The following is an 18,223-nucleotide window of genomic DNA, read 5'->3' as shown; positions in this document are numbered from 1 at the left end:
ACCCCCCCCCCTATTTTTTAAAAATTTTCACCCCATACAAAGCACTGTACCACTTTGATGAAGGAACCTTACTATCAGGGACATAAGTTGCAGGAATATTACGTAGGGAGCAAGATGTCCATCTGCATTACACTTGAACTTTGGCATCTCAGGACATTACAATAGCACGGTGGTAATCTGAGTGCACAAGCACAAAGTTGTTTAACAAAAAAAAAAAAAATACAGTTGGGAAATTTAAAAAAACAAGTCATTTCGGTTGAAATATGTATTTGTGCCCTATTTGCGTTTTATGAAGAATAATATTTAATCGAGGTTATATATGACTTTAAACTACACTTAAATACAAATTTTGGGCAAGCGAGTATTGAAAATTTTTTTAACAATATTTCTTTCAAAATTATATAAAAAAATTTGATTCTGTTGTCTACATTGAAAATTCAATAATGTCTACATGGTTTCTAATAATAAAATGTTCTATGTATATATTGTTTAAATTAATAATTGTTTATTATTTACAGAAAAACGTTCTGTTTACATTAAAACTGTCACTTTCTGAAATACCGTTTGCATGTTTACATGGTAACATACTGGTGACTACAGGAATTTAGTTCCTTTGAAGTGATACATGGTTCGAGAGTATTTTGCCACCTAAACCTCAGTCTTGCCTACAAAAATACAATACTCTGAATCATACCCTCCCACCAGATTAGTACACACGGGCCGACCAATACTGCAACCACCAAATCTTTTTGTTGGTACATAGTATTTGCGCATGGGAATCCTGGCATCGATTATCGAAGTTACATTTTGGGCAAATTTTTTTAGAAACTCACCCCCAATCACAAAACGGGTGTGTCTATTCCGAAAGCCGTTCTTAACATAAGGTTAGGGGTTGGGCAACAACAGCCATACTTTAATTTTTTATGTGGCGGAGGGGGGGGGATGTTTCAACCAGGCAATGCTGGTTAACAGGCCCTGCTAATATAATAAATATGAAATCTGCATTTATAAAAATATATTTAAGCATATTTTACGATCGGGCAATGCCAGGTACCCTGCTGATATATATATATATATTATATGGAAAAATGCGCGCATGAAAAGTAATGTTCTTAAGATTTTATTAAACCTGGAAAAGTAAAGGACAAGAAATTCAACCTGGAAAAGTAAAGAACAAGATATTCTAGTAAAGTAAAAAATAAGAATTTTTTAGACTTAAAATATTGCAGCTAAAAATAAAATTTGAATATTGATAAATATTTTATTTATTATTTGCATATGTTGTTGTTTATTGTTGAGTTAGAAAGGGTGTCAATCGCTGGATTGAACTTATTCCCCCCCTATTATTTGCATATATTTATGTAGTGAAAATTGTTTGAATAAAATTAATTCATTAGTTAGTTAGTTAGTTAGTTAGTTAGTAGATGGAATTAATAATTTTATAATTTACATAAAAATTAATAATTTTATTATATCATAATTAGGATCATTTAATTCTTTTTAACTCAACAATAAACAACAACATATGCAAATAATAAATAAAATATTTATCAATATTCAAATTTTATTTTTAGCTGCAATATTTTAAGTCTAAAAAATTCTTATTTTTTACTTTACTAGAATATCTTGTTCTTTACTTTTCCAGGTTGAATTTCTTGTCCTTTACTTTTCCAGGTTTAATAAAATCTTAAGAATATTACTTTTCATGCGCGCATTTTTCCATATAATCCATGATTTTTCCAGGCATTGCTATTGTATTAATATATAAACTTATAATATTTATAAATGATTGTCAAAAAAATAATAGCTCTCTAACACACATTTATGCAATATTTATCATTCAATCACAGTAGTTCCGAGCCAGGGTCTCTACCGAGACTGTGGTTCATGAATTCGTGATCTGTATAGAGCGTAAACTAACAAAAAAGAAGATGGCACTCGGTGTCTTTTTAGATATCGTTGGAGCTTTTGACAACATACCCTTCAGTAGTATGTTCAAGTCGCTACGAGAACTCAATGTGCCACCAGAATTCATCCGATGGATTGAGTATATGGTGAGGCATAGAACAGTTCAAGTAGAACTACTGAGGGCAACTGTTAAAAGGGAAGTAGTTAAATGAAACCCCCAAAGTGGGATTTTATCACCTTTACTATGGAACTGTATGCTGAATCCTCTTTTAAAGGAGTTTAAAAATAGGAATATTTATGCCCAGGCTGCTGCTGATGACATCGCAGTGCTGGTCGCGGGTTCAAAAGTATCATTGGTCAGACGCATTGCCAAAATGGGATTACATTTTTCATCAAATGTGATAATGAAAAATTTGAGTTCATTCAAAGAATATGTATATCATAGAATTCACTAATATTTTTAATCGATAAATTCACCATTTTTTGCTATAAAATCACAAGGAGAGTTAAAAAAAATTAGTTATTAAAAAAAAGTTCGGTTTTTTAATTATAAAAAAAAAACGATACACTGGATTGAACCTAAAATCTTTCCACCAACCCCCGGTACTCTAACCGTTACGCTAACATGTCATATCGGCAAAATAGCAGTAAAAAATATTTATATACAAAAAAAGTTATGCAAAATAAAAAAAAAAACGTTAGTCACTTATGTACTTACTCTCCTGTTTGTGAACCCACATATTTTGTGTAACTTTTTTTCTACTGAACCAATTTTCGAATTTTTTTTTTCAAAATGTAGCTAATGAGGTGTTCTATCCAAGTATATAACCTGTTTGAAATTTGGTTGCGAACGGAATTAGTGGTGGGGGTTTGAATGTGTTTCGATTCATTCAATTTCGGACTTAAGCATATATTCAACCACTACCGTGGTTGAATGATATATGATAGTCAGACAGAGAGAGGATGTAAGTTTAAGAAGCCATTTCTTTTTTTTTTTTTTTTCCCTGTGATGAAATGACTAACTTGAATATATATTTGTAACTTTTAGAAATTTGAAAGTGATCGTGATGCTTTTAAACCGACAAATAAAAAGTAAATTCTGGTTTATACATTTATTGGAGAGTATTATTCTCATTTAAAAAAAAAGATGAGGATAATAGTCTGCAATAAATACTCATCTCAATAAAGATTCCAATTGATTAAATAATATAAAATTCTGGTTTGTATTTCATTTTGAAAAGGTAAAATTCAAACATTAGAATTTACTTCAACACAACATGGCTATTTTTAAAGTCCAATGTTAACAAATATTTGCCTAGCCGCGCAATTAAATAATCAAATTCTAACCATTTAACCCAGCATTTCCATTTCTCTCCGTGGCAGTGTTCATCACCAACTGACAATCTCATTAACCTTTATTCTTTAAGTTTTCATAATTGATTATATTGGGTTGAGATAAAGGTTCTTTCGGAATTTTTAATTTTGATTTCAAATGGATTGGAGTACTGGTGCCACATCTGGGCAGGAGCTGCTAAAAACAGCCTATCCTGCCTTGATAGAGTACAAAATAGATTTCATGGCTTAGTGGGGGATGCCCTATTCTCTTCCCAGCAACGTCTCCCACAGGAGAGACGTTGCAAGCCTGTCTTTGTTTTATCGTTACTTACACGGCAAGTGCTCGTCTGAGCTCCAATCCCTGGTCCCCTCTCGCCAATCTTTCATGAAAAACACCCATCTAGCTGGAACCACTGTCAAAAATTTTCCCCACTCTTTATCTGTGCCAAAACCAAAACGTAGATTCCATGAACAAAGCTTCTTTCTTAGAAGTGCACGCCTGTGGAACTCTTTTCCGCTTGCCTGTTTCCCACCTGACTACAACCAGGATGTCTTCAAGTCCAACATAAACAAATTCCTGATGAACCACCCCCTTAAGACACTTTATCAAATCTCAACACTAACGTACTGTACACACAATAACTTTTATCCCCGAGTAGCTTCTGGGCCTTGATAAGTGGTGACCACCTTGTAAAAAAACAAAAAAATAAAATAAAAAAATTTTCGTGATAATACCTTTACTTGGTACATCATTTTAAAGAGGGTTTTCGTTCTGTCTAATCGCTTAAATTACAATCATTTTAAAACGATTACATCTTTTCAGTATGCTGAATACAAGATGGAAAAAAAGCAAATTCACACATTTTCTCATTTTAATTCAAGCTAGGCCAAAAATTTGCTAAAACAGCTCACGGTATCAATAAAGCGTTTGGCCCAGGAACCACTGCTGAATGCACAGCATAATGGTGGTTTAAGAAATTTTGTGGCTTTGACAGGTCTTTAAGATGAGCGGAGTGGTCAGCCATCGAATGCTGATAACGATTAATTAAGAGCCTTAGTCAAAGTCAATCCACGCACAACTGTTAGAGAACTTGCTTCTGAATTATACATAACGTATATGACAATTTTTGCGTACGGCACAATCACGTTGACAAACCAGTTCTCACCAGATCACCGAAGTTAAACATTGAGCCTGGCCAGTGCCAGATGGGTAACCATTTAGGAAGGCTAGGCACTGTGTGTACCTTATGGGAAGGTTGGGCATGGGGCCAGCACCCTCACCCCGTTAAAAAAAAAAAAAAAAAAAAAAAAAAAAAAAACTCAGTCACTACAAAAGCATCTACAAAGTTGTAGATGGCCCATGCCCCTTAGGATATGGATATGACAATTTCAATGGATGGATATGACAATTTCAATGGATGGATATGACAATTTCAAACTACTTGAGAGATTAGAAAGACAAAAAAACTTGATAAATGGGTGCCTCCCAAATTAAACGGCAACCAAAAGAAATGCCATTATGAAGTGTCATCTCCCCTTCTTTCACGCAACAAGAACGACCCGTTTCTTAACTAAATTGTGACTTGCAATGAAAAGTGGGTTCTTTATGACAATTGGCGACACTCAGCTCAGTGGTCAGATGCCAACAACACTCCACAACACTTCTTGAAGCCAGAGTTGCACAAAAAGGTTATGCTGACTGTTTAGTGGTCTGCGACTAGTCTCATCAATTAGTTTTTTTGAATGAAGATGAAACTATTCCGGCGGTTAAGTACTGTCAATAAATGGATGAAATGCATCAGAAACTTCTACAACAACATCCATCATTAGTCAAGAAAAAAGATCCAATTCTTCTCCACAACAATGCCCGACCGCGTGTTGCTAAACCAACCCTGCAGAAGTTGAACGAATTGGACTCCAGAACTCTGCCTAATCCACCATACTCTCCAGACCCCTCACCTACCGACTACTTTTTCAAGCATCTTAACTTTCTGTGTGAGAAATGCTTAAAAAACCTAAGCAATATCAAAAAACACCTTCAGCGACTTCATCGCCACCAGAACACAAGATTTTTATGTTACTGGCATAAATACACTTTTTTTGCGTTGGCAAAAGTGTGTTGATTTTGATGGTGTTTATTTCGATTAATAAATTTGTTTGAGTTGAGATGTTCATCTGAATTTAAAAGTTAAAAACCCCAAGAACTTTGTCAACCTGGTCATTTATATTTATTCCAAAATGGCGGCTGAAGTAAACACGCAATGCTGAATCTTCTAGAGACCCCCCCCCCCATGTTAGGTTGTCATGCATACTTCCATCTAAGCAGAAATTTTTTTTTTTTTTTAAAGAGTATGCACAAAAATATCAGATACTAACATAATTTGATTGTTTCTGCATAACGAAACATGTGCAAAAAATGTGCTTTTTAGTCAGTCAAATTGGGGTAATTTTTTTTTCTTTAAACCATTTTATCCTGTTTGTGTAGATATATTTTTTTAAACAAAAAAAATAATTCCAAAAAAAGAAAAAAAAAAAAAAAAAAAGACCAAAAACATTTTATTAAAAATAAACTCATCCTGAAAAACAAATTCGTTGCAGCATTTAAAAAAAAAAAAAAAAAAAAAACTTCTTACAGGTTTAATTATAAGAAAAATTGAAAATTTCAAGGAAACATACATTTTATTAGTTATTTTATAAAAAAAAAAACAAGTGAAGCATGTATTATTATGAAACATAAGAGTTCAAATAAGTAAAAAATATTTTTTTAAAAATTTAAATACACATATTGAACGAAATATTTACTTGAAGTTGCAATTAAATATTGATATAAACTTAAGTTTTTTTAATAGCGTTTTTTCGAATTAATATATACTATAATCAGTAGAATTGCCAAGAAAAACAAACTTCGTAAACATTAATTTTTAAAAGATTAAAATGATTAAAATTCCCTTATTTCAAAATGTTCCGCTACAGATTTTTAATTAATTGTGTTTAAATTTTTTTTTAAATATTAAGTTTTAATATAAACATCACTCTTGTCAGCTATTTTATCGCCAGATTAAAACCAATTTGAAAATATTATTGCACAAATATTAAGCATTTTGTAGGCCCCCCCCTCTCATATTTTGTTTGTCTCTTTTTACCGAACAAAATATGGAACCCCGTAGGTAACCAAATGAACATTCAGTAAAACCGTATTTCATAATCGTTAAACTGTAAATCTTAAAACCTACCAAAATTATAACAAAGATTAATTATTAATTGCAGTTTGAAGAAGATAAACAAAGGTTTTAAAAAATCATTAAGTTGCTTCTGCTTTTCCATAGTTCATATAGTTAACACAAATCTGACGTCACGGAACATGCGGTCCATTTTTCACAATCGTTTGGCAGACCCCAGTGACGAGGATGACCAAAGAAACTTTTTGAGTGTCCTTGTGCTTAAATATTGTGTTTCTTGAGCATTTCAGGAAAATAATCTGAAGGGATTATATTGTGTTTCTTGAACATTTCAGGAAAATAATCTGAAGGGATTATATTTTGCTGTTATCTTTAACGTTATGTTTTATTTTCATCCTGACATCGGATTAGTGATAGCAGTGTCAGAAATTTCGTGAAAATAGTGAATAATTCCACCCCATCTTTCCAAGCTTATAACTCCTCGAAAAATGTAATTCAAGCCCTAATTTTTTTTTTCAATTAAAGGAGTAAGGACCAAGGTTTTATTTAAAAAAAAAACAAAACAAAACAATGTGTTTTTTTTTTTTTTAAAAGGTTTTAAACTTCGGACTTTACAGGTAAATTTCTAAAAAACTGATTTTTTTTTTTGTTTTAAATTTGAATATATTATTTATTGACCTTTTCTCTTCAATTTGTGATATATAAACCTATTAAACATAAATTAATTATTTACTTTTTAATAGACATTTCAAAATGAGAGGCGTAAATTATTCGACCCCCTATCTTTCTAAGCTTATAACTCCTCGAAAAATGTAATTCAAGCCCTAATTTTTTTTTCAATTAAAGGAGCAAGGACCAAGGTTTCATTAAAAAAAAAAAAAAAAGACAAAAAGAAAAAATGTGTTCTTATAAAATAAGGTTTTAAACTTCGGACTTTACAGGTAAATTTCTAAAAAACTGATTTTTTTTTTTTGTTTTAAATTTGAATATATTATTTATTGACCTTTTCTCTTCAATTTGTGATATATAAACCTATTAAACATAAATTAATTATTTACTTTTTAATAGACATTTCAAAATGGGGGGGGGCGTGAAAATGGGGGGGCGTGAAAATGGGGGGGCGTGAATTTAAAAAAAACGTTTGTCTAAAATATTATATTCGGTTTATTGGAAAGAACATAAAATTTCACATTGACCCTGAAAATATCGTAAAAATAGAATCAATAGAAAAATTTTGATAGATTTTTAAAATTTAAAAATTTAAAAATATTGAGTTTAAAAATTGAAAAATATTGAGTTCGGAAAATTCATTACTGTTTTAAAAAAAAAATAAAAATATTTTTATTACTTTTAAAACAACTGTAATAGTTTATTTTGGAAGTATAATCCATAAAGAAAATAAATAACCCACTTTTAACAGAGAAATTACGAGATTTTTATATTGTATTCGCAGTTTCGTGTTAGGGGTGTCAAAAATTCCTACAAAAATTCTGATACTGCTAGATTAGTGAGGTCGAAGAAAGTCTTATTTTATTTATTTATTTTTTTTTTTAAACATTTTAATTTTATTTTTTTGGTACTCGTACAGTTTAAGACATTAAAAAAATGAAAATATCGAGAAAAAAAAGAAAAAAATAGAAAAGAAAAAAAAAGATAAAAAAGAAAAGAAAAAGAAAAAAAGAAAAAAAAAGAAAAAGAAAAAAGAAGAAAAAAGAAAAAGAAAAAAAGAAAAGAAAGAAAAAAAAAAGAAAAAAAGAAAAAAAGGAAAAAGAAAAAGAAAAAAAAGAAAAGAAAAAAAGAAAAAAAGAAAAAAAGAAAAAAAAGAAAAAAAAAAAAAAAAAAAAAAAAAAGAAAAAAAGAAGAAAAAAAAGAAAAAAAAGAAGAAAAAAAAGAAAAAAAAGAAAAAGAAAAAGAAAAAGAAAAAAAAGAAAAAGAAAAAAAAGAAAAAGAAAAAAAAGAAAAAGAAAAAGAAAAAAAAGAAAAAGAAAAAGAAAAAAAAGAAAGAAAAAAAAGAAAAAAAGAAAAAGAAAAAGAAAAAAAGAAAAAAAAGAAAAAGAAAAAAAAGGAAAAAAGAAAAAAAAGAAAAAAGAAAAAAAGAAAAAAAAGAAAAAAAGAAAAAGAAAAAAAAAGAAAAAAAGAAAGAAAAGGAAAAAAAAAAAAGAAAAAGAAAAAAAAGAAAATAAAAGTTACATTGTACGTATCCGTTTTGGACTGAAGATCTCTGAAAAAAATTTCACTTAATTTTTTTTTTTTTTTTTTTTTTTTTTACAGCGAAAAAACACGTTTTTATGACAGCACGTTGAAGGTAGCCATCTTTGAATTTGTTAAACACGCCACGGGAAGATAACTCAGTTTAAAGCGCCGACACTCTCTCCCTATCTTTAATACTAGCTTTTCTTCCTAAAAATCGACCCTTTCACTCGGTATCAAATTGTTTTTTCACTGTAAAAAAAAAAAAAAAAAAAAAAAAAAAAACCCTACTTGATTTTTTTTTTCCGGAGAACTTCATTCCATAATGGATACGTACAATATAATCTTTTTTCAATATTTTCAGTTTTTAATGTCTTGATTAAACTGTACAAGTATCCATTTTTATATGGAGATTTGATCACTAAAATTAATAGATAATTTTATAGAATCACTCCCATCCTACGTTAGCTACCCCCCCCCCACACACACACACTCACATCCCAGTAATAGAATCCTCACTATCCCCAAATGCAAATAACAGCTCGAAATACAGAAATATGATTTGAAGCGATTCTATAAAATATTCAATACAATGTTCGGGATCGTTAAAAGTCTATTTCACCCCCAATTTTATTTTTGTAAATAAGCCTCTCTTCCCCACAAAACTGGATACATCTTTTATTCAACTTTTCGTTGTCTGTAGTTTACGCACCGTGCTATAAGTTAAGTTAAATTCGATTTTTACGGTCTCTTATTAAAATTGTTAGGTGGAAGTACAGAATAGTTAACAAAGCATCCCCTTTTCAGTTTAAGAATTGGTTTCTAAATTAACGTTATAACTTTGCATGGTCCGTAAACTGCAGAAGTAACTTTTTTTCTTTTTTTCTTTTTTTTAATGTATTTTAATACTCTTTTTAAGCAAAATCAATTTGTTCAAACTGTGTTATTTTCTTCTTTTCCACTACGACCACCACAAGAATGGAGACATAGAGAGGGGGAGAAAGAGAGAGGGGGAGGTTGATTGTTTAAAGCGACAAAAGGACACGTGGAGTTTTAGTGTTTCGCCAATTAATTCGACGTCTTCGAACATTTAACAAAACCGACCATATGGTCTATTCTCTCATCTTTCCGTTATTTACAAATTCGATTATAGAAATTAAAAAAAAAAATTTTTTTTTTTTAATTTGTAACATACAATATAATTTGTTTATTTTCTCCAGAATTTTGGCTCATTAAAAAAAAAAAATGTTTTTAATTTTGTTTAGAAACACAATAATATTGCGACAATAGTCTTGACTTTCGTCTCTAAAACTTGCTTTCTAGCCAACACTTTATATTCGACAATTTAAAGGCTCCCAGCGTCTACGTACGACCGTTAAGACGTAGCTGGCCTCCTTTATTTTCAAAAGACAATCGAAAACCTCTGCGTGGGTAATCTAAATAGTGCAGTAAAGGTTGCGCAATCACTAACCCCGACCCCATCTGAATCGACATTGCTAGCGGCCGGTGGAATGCAACAAGTCTAGGACGACTGGCAACAATGCCAGGTTTCTTCGCATTCGTTAGAAATTTATGTTTGAAGTTTTAAACTGATAACTTGAATGAAATATTGATTAGTTTAGGCGGAAAGATCGGATATGGAAAATTCAGCAATATTGAATTTTCTTGCTCACCACATGTCCCTATTCGGAATTCGTGGCTGTGGGTCGTCGCCATCAATAGATTGCCTCCTATCCAGTGCCAAAACAGTTATAATTAAAATAAGTCACAAAATCTTCGTTTGGGAAGTTTTATAATCAAAATTTATTAAAATTTGTTGGAATAAATTTGTAAATGAAAATTCGGTGCTTATGCACTTATGTTACCGTGTTATTTTTTTAAAAATAGTATTTTCAACTTAAATTCAAGTTTTACAATACCTGCCCAGTGCCACTGCCCCGCCCAGCGTAGTATAAACACCCCAACGGCCAAAACCACCCTATGTTAAGAACGACTTTGGGAATTATAACCCCCCTCCCCGTGTTAGGAACGACTTTCGAGGTTGGCGGGGGAGGAGTATTCCGAAAGCCGTTATTAACATGGGGAGGTTAGTGTGTTTCATACGCTGGGGCACGTCGTAAAAATTTACCATATTTTTTATTAAATTGTTAAGTGAAAGTATAGAATAGTTATAAAACACCCTTCTCTCCATGTTAAGAAGGGCTTTCTAAATAACATCATTTCAGCACGGTAACATAAGTGCATAAGTACCGAAAATTCAATATCATATAAAAATGATTTTTTTACTCGATTCCTGGAATAATTCGAATAAAAAAAGTAATGATTTTTATTTGATTATGCCTAATGTTCACAGGGATCATGGGTTGGAACAGTTACATCGAGAGCATTGCCAAGACTGCTGCGAAGAAGGTGGGCTCTCTCCACCGTGCTAGAAAACTACTAATGCCTGAAAGTCTTATACCTTTATAAGGCCACCATTCGCCCATGTATTGTCACATTTGAGCTTACTAGACGGTTCAAAAGAGAGTCGCCAACCTGATAGGTCCTGACTCCAGAACTAAGTTTCAGCCTCTGTCCAATCGACGAAATGTTGCATCCCTCTGCCTGTTCTACTAGTATTTTAATGGTGAATGCTCCGACGAACTGCCAACATTTGTACCCCCCCCCCCGACGTAAATACCCCTAACAAACCGGACAAGGAGCAAAATCTCACCCCTAGAGAGAGATCCCTAGATGTAAGAGCTTTCTATTCCAGTAGTTTCTTCGCCAGAACTGCTAGACTTTGGAACTCTTCCGGGTTCCTCAATTGCACTGACATGCAGAAGTTCAAGTGTAATGTGAACAGACATCTTGCTGTCCAACTCCCTACATAGTACCTCTGTAGCTTATATCCCTGATAGTAGCCCCCTAGTGGCAATGTGCCTTGTTTGAGGTGAAAATGTAAAAAAAATAAAGCGCCAGTCATTTATATCCGTTTGAAACAGTCTAAATTATATTTAAAATATTGTTTATGAACGTTTAATACAAGACCACGAATTCGGAATAGCGTGTGAGCAAGAAAATTCAATATCACCTAAAATTGTTCTATAAAAAAAAAATTTAAAAAGTGCGACACTATTCAACCAAAGAACCATTGTTACTGTTCTTTTTATCAGCTTCATTAGATTCGTTGATCCCCCCCCCCCCCCACCTCATTTTCCTAGCTTGTCCTCTTTTAGCAAAAACAGTCAACACACTTCACGGAACTTGTTCTACAACCGAGCTTGTAAAAATGTATGGATGTGTAAAAGCAGCAAAAGTTGTAAAACCACTTGAGTTTTTTTTTTTTTTTTCATATGCAAGATACAACTAATATATACTGGATTTGAATATACTTATTTATAAACAAAAAAAAAAATTTTTTAAAAAATAAAATAAATAAAAAAAGAGGCTAGGGATCCCGGTTTGTTTCATCTAGTAAAGACAATCCGTCGCATTTAAGCACTAGAGCGATCATAAAAGAAAGATTGTATCACTTTTCTCCTTCCATATTGTTCATTCTAAACCAAACAAACACCTTTCAAGAGCGGCTGTTTTCAAAATGGTCATTATTTTGCTTATTTGACATTTCAATAAGACTAAATTGTATAATTTTGGAGAATAGAGACTACATCGTTTTCCTTTTTTTTTTTTAATGTATAATGTAAATTACCACGTTTAGAGAGCAAGTAAAGAAAACAATGCATTGAGTGGGAGAGTTCTTCGCTATTTACATTTTTGTAAAAATGGATACCCGTACTTTATAACTGGTGTAAACGCAATTCATAATTTCTACGTAAAGCCACCATAAACGAAAGAAAGTTATTCTCTGAAGCATTTTTTTTTCAATGCCTCCACATAACCCCCCCCCACACAAAAAAAAAACACTTATGTCTAACTATGCCCTCGCGGGGAGGCAATTGAAGAGACATACAATACATTTTAAATGAATGGTGAAACATTAGTTTGCATTGACTATTAGTAAAACTCAGCTTTCTTTCCGACACAAAAATATTCGGCGCTTCTACAGAATTGGGACGAGATTTTGTAGTTGATAAATGCAGTTTTCAGATACAAAAAAAAACAATGGTTTCAACTGATTTTTTTTATCAATTCTAATAAGTTACAATGGTAGCTTCCAAATTATGCAGTCGAAATTGCCTGAATGTTACTGAATTATTAAACAAAACGTTAATCGTGTTAGCAGGTAAATAATTGCCGCCATCTTGTTTAAATCAAAACGGAAAATTACCTCCCTTTTAAACTCTCCTGTGTCTTACGATCGTTGCAAAATTCTATTTATTTTCTTTAATTTCCTACCTTATGGATTTTCGTAATTTTTGGATATAATCATCTTAAATACGAGAAATACCATTGTTTTCATGTGAAATTCACTATTCAGTATTACGATTTCCGAAATTTCGTCCCAATAGTGTAGTAGCGCAAAATATTCTTTTGGTAAAACCGCAGTTTAGTGGCCTGAATATAATGCGATGAAAAAGTGCTACAGGCGATAAATACTGTTTTTAGGTGTTTATGCACTTTTGTTACTGCGCTATTTTAAAATTGCTTTTCAGGTTAAATTCAAGTTTCACTATATCGTTATTATTATTATTATTAAATTGTTAGGCGGAAGCACAGAATTGTTACAACCACCTTCCCTCTCCCCATGTTAGGAATGGCTTTCAAAATAACGTTATTTTAGCACGGTGACAAAAGTGCATAAGTACCATGTTTTATCTTGAGTTTTGTTAAATGTTTGTAAATGGGGAACAACCTGCAGTTAAACTGTGTTACCTTGGTCATCTTTACACGCTTGAAATAATCGATAACTTCAGACTCCTTTTTTCAATATTTCAGCATATGTACGCATTGCATTTCAAGCGTGTTGTTTTTAGGATGACAAACGTAATACTATTTTGTGCTTCATTCGAAAAGGTTCTTCATTTACTGATAATGGCACTAAACTGCGGTTTAAACACATAGCGGCCCCTATAGCAAAGTGCCATAAACAAACAAAAAAAAACTGTTCTCTTGTAGAAATTGAGGTGCTTCTGCATTTATCGACCTACGATTTCCACGGAGTTACTCGGGTGTGCCCGGTAGATGACGGGAATATCCGGAAACGCCCGGGTGAGCCTTATATAAATTAAATTGCTACCCCCCCCTCTCTGTTAAGAATGGCGACGACCACTGAAATTCAAGTAGTAAATTGGGGAAAACACGTCTTAATATCCAGAAAATACTTGTCGACCGTTTCCGGTTCTTCCCGTCAACTGCCGGGCAAACCCGAATAACTTCGTAGAAATCGCGGGTTGATAAATGCAGATTGCAGAAGTACCGAAATTAGTACACCATATGCTAGTTAATTTAAAAACTAATACGAGATTTTATTTATTTTTTTTTTTTTAAGTAATTACATGTAAACAGCCCGGAAAGCATGGCGGTAAAAATAAAGACATACCCTAGCATATACATTAACCATAAACATCGCCCAATTTCCGAACAAATAGCGTTTTAAAGACATGTAACCAATTAAATCTTGACCATTTTCTTGATTGGAGAGGGGGGGGGAGACGATCATTTATGGATATCAAATTTGAGTGTCACATTATTTACACCCGCCATTTCTTAAAAAGTTCTGTCCTGAAAATACTATCCAGTTAGAAACTTCGCTTGAAAATCGGTGCACTTTTAAAGTGTCACTTTACGTTAATGCATGATTGCATGACTGATCCCCCACTCTAAATTCTGTTTTTTTTGTTTTGTTTTGTTTGTTTTTTCCAAGTCGTTCTCGTTCAGGAGATTTAATTACATGTAATCGCCTATAAAGTGGAATCTCATTACTTTCCAGTGAAGTTGCATTTATAGCTTTATCATTTTCCCTATAAGTAGATTTCGAAAAAGTTTAACATTTATTTTATCAATTAATAAAATAAAATTAAAAGCAATTGCATATGATTTGTCGACTTTGCCAATTGGACAGGGTTCGTGGCAAAAAAATAAATAAAAATAGTTAACTGCCTCCGGAAAACTAAAATATCTCGAAAAGTTTTGATGGTAGGTGACGGGACGGCTGAAGGTGTTGATACAATATTTTTTTTTTTAAATAGCGTGGATTGAAAAAGGGTTTTATCTATCTACAATTATATAAATGCAACTTTGGGTGCTAAATGCACTTACTGATCCGCGCTATTTTTTAAATCGTATTTCCAAGTTTAATTAAAGTTTAAAAAATGAAAATATCGAAAAAAGTTTAAATTGTATGCTGCATCCGTTATGGGACGAAGTTCTCTGAAAAAAAAAAAATCACTTAATTTCATCAAGTAGTTTTTTTTTTTTTTTTTTTTTTTTTTTTTTTTTTTTTTTTTTTTTTTACAGCGAAAAACAATTTGTTAGGATATCCGAGCAAAATGTTCGATTTTTAGGAAGAAAAGCTAGTATTAGAGATGGGGAGGTGGTGTCAGCGCTTTAACTGGGGTTATCTCCCTTTGTCATTTCTAAAATTCAAACAATTTTTTTTTTCAATCCAAGATGGCCGCCTTGAACGCGCTCTCATAAAAACACTACTTGATGAAATTAAGTTAAATTTTTTTTCGGAGAACTTCGTTCTATAACGCATACATACAATTTAAACTTTTTTCGATATTTTCATTTTTTAATATCTTGACTAAACTGTACAAGTACCGTTTTTTTTTTTATTCAATTGTACAGAATAGGTACAAAACACCCTCCCCATGTTAAGAATGACTTTTTAAATAATAACATTATTTTAGCACGGATCAATAAGTGCATGGACTGCATGAGTATCCAACTTTGTGTGTGTGTGTGTGTGTGTGTGTGTGTGTGTGTGTGTGTGTGAGTTCCTTAAACTCCAAAACGGCTAAACAGATTTTCTTTAAAATTTACAAAACTTTAGAATATAAGTCTGGGAGTGATCTTAGTTCAGTTAGGGCTCAGAATACCCCTGATAATTACCGATAATCGAAACAATTATTTTAATTTATCTATCATCGGTAAAGCCATTTTTTCCATGTCATCACTCACTTAGCAACAATGATAGAACAAGGGGCCGTGAAAATTCTACTGTGGGTAATAAGTTGATAGCGTGTCTTTTTTTGTTTGGGGGGGGGGTGCATGACATGGTCAGGAGATTCAAACTCCGCGCGTAGATTTCTTAATGTTTTTTTTTTTTTTCGTTAACTGGAAAGAAGTTTATATAAAATTTTATAAAAGAAACAGTAAGTTCTCTAGAGGGCAATGTACAATAACATATTTTTGACTAAGTTACTGCATGGAGGCATGTGAAGCTTCCTCCCAACCCAAGCGATTTCACGGATTTCAATGACAATAAAAACGTAGGAGTGTGAAATATTCGTTGATCATCATTCAATCCCGGGCAACGTCATGTCTCTCTGCTAGTTGTTAACTAAATGTAAGAAACATCTTTCGGTGTTATTGATGTAAAGTTTTTGTTTTGTTTTCAATTTTCCTATGGGGCTGAGGCAATGAGGCATACTATCGAATACCAAACATTCATCCGCTATCTCGTCGTACATTCCAACTGAGAGATCTTAAAATAGTATCAATTGCATGGTCAGTATCTTTAAAATACTAACCGTGCACTTGTTTGTATCTGTCTTGCACGTAGGGTACTTATGCACCTATTGTACCGTGATAAAAAAGCCATTCTGGTAAATGTTACCTTACGCTACAACAAAACCCCGACCACTCTAATTTGATTTTCTCGGGGTATTCAAGGTCGCTGACAACGAATCTAATAATCAAACCTGCCACAAATTTACCGTTTGCATGGTATGAATCCCTGGACCTTGGGACTATTTTGCGCCATTTCATCGCCTACGGCAGAGTTTTTCTTTAACAATTTAATAATATAAAAAGTCAATTTTACGACGTGCCTCAGCGTATTATAAACACCTCCCAACCTCCCCATGTTAAGAACGACTTTCGAGGTTGGGGGAGGGTATTCCGAAAGCTGTTCTTAACATGGGAGGTTGAGGTTGGGGTGCTTACAATACGCTGGGGCACGTTATGGTAAAAATTGACCATAAAAAAGATATCGTGCAAATTGAATTTAACGTGATATATATATAAAAAGCGCGACATAAAAAGTGCATAAACACCGCACTTGGTTCCCCGGGTATATTTGCCTGATAGTTTTTGAAATTCTTTTTCAGGGGGCAGGTTGCTACTAATTACTGGAATTATGGAGCTCTCCCTAAGATTAAGAAAAGAAAAAAAATATTTTATTCAAGCTGGCGATGGAGCATCCTACTGGATTCATCCGCTATCTCATACATTCTAACCGAGAGATCTTTGAGATTCTTAACCGTCCATTTTAGAAATGAATGACAATATGTTGGGGGGAAATATAAAAAGTTGATTGCAAAAATCGCAAGTTTTTGAAAAGCAACACCTAATTAATCACATAAAAAAACAAAGAAATCTTAATAGAAATTAAAATTAATCGATCTCCTAGTAAGTTGAAATTATCACATCGATGAAAATTGAAAAAAAAAAAAAATGATGTCAAATGTTTATTATTATTTTGAATCCTAAACGTGTTTGTTTTCGAAAAGAAACTAAAACTACCAACCTCCTCCGTGTTCCCAGAACGGAATGCCTTTATCCTTCTGGGTTAAATGTGGACCTTTAAAGCTGAGCTTGTATTCAAACTTCAACCGTGGCGCTGTGGACGAACCGAGGGCGACATTGAACCACAGAGTCAGGGTAAAAACCGCCGAGAACAGGACAGCTGGAAACCAGCGTGAAGAATTGACAGACATCTTGAATTTTGACTACACACAAAAACAGAGAGCGACACCTGGCGGACACCGGCTAATCTACTCACGAAAACAGGGGCAAATAACTCTAACAGATTTTTTCCCCCCACCTTCCTTCCACACCTCGCGAATGATGCTTGGGAAGAAAAAGGAAAAGAAATACGCTCGTTTCTTACTCCTCTTCCCCCCCCCCCCCGCACACGTAAACGGAAAGCGTGTTTCTATGTGGTTGGTTAATTCCATGTGACGTCTGCAAGTTCGCACCGATTCTTACGCGCCTGTTTATTTTAGTAAATAGAAATACGAAAACGATTCATCTAAACTTTAGACGGACCCTATGTGTTTTTAGGGTCTCCAGAATTGGCAACTAGAAGTCGGCTAAAAAGTAGGCAACGACTTCTATACAAATTTTAGTTTAGTTTTTGAGATTTTAGATTTCCTTCTTTGTTAAGGAGTGGAGTAGGGATATTCTTCGGGTATATGGGTACAGGATTTCCCCTATATTAAAAAAAAAAAAAAATGATGAAAAATAACCAAACGAAAATATCATATTCCAAAAATCATGTAAATTGATCGAGTAGTTTTATTTTTATTTGAGAAAATCAAATTTTATGAGTATCCGAGAAGTAACTGTCTCCCTCACCAATTTAGAATAAACTCTAAAAAAAATAAGCGAAATAACAATATAATGTAACTTTTGCATGCATATCTAAATAACGGACATATCTCTATCGAGTTTGTCATTTCGTTATTGGTTGAAAAGTATAACAACAGGAGTTGCCGAAAATT

At 32.8% G+C, this 18,223-nt stretch overlaps 1 protein-coding gene across 1 annotated transcript in view; it reads right to left on the bottom strand.

The window, feature by feature from the left end:
- LOC145245861 (protein ERGIC-53-like) overlaps positions 1-17,598 on the bottom strand; it is a 137,904-nt gene extending 120,306 nt beyond the window's left edge. Inside the window, exon 1 of the mRNA XM_080107568.1 lies at positions 17,248-17,598. Within this exon, the coding sequence (XP_079963694.1) occupies positions 17,248-17,437 (190 nt within the window). The 5' untranslated portion in view covers positions 17,438-17,598. The remainder of the gene's footprint in view (positions 1-17,247) is intronic.
- Between the last annotated feature and the right edge of the window lie 625 nt (positions 17,599-18,223).

This window comes from Euprymna scolopes, chromosome 23 (assembly GCF_053919585.1).
Source record: "Euprymna scolopes isolate OS-2025 chromosome 23, ASM5391958v1, whole genome shotgun sequence".
Taxonomy (NCBI): Eukaryota; Metazoa; Mollusca; class Cephalopoda; order Sepiida; family Sepiolidae; genus Euprymna; species Euprymna scolopes.
This window is presented reverse-complemented; position numbering and strand designations above follow the sequence as displayed.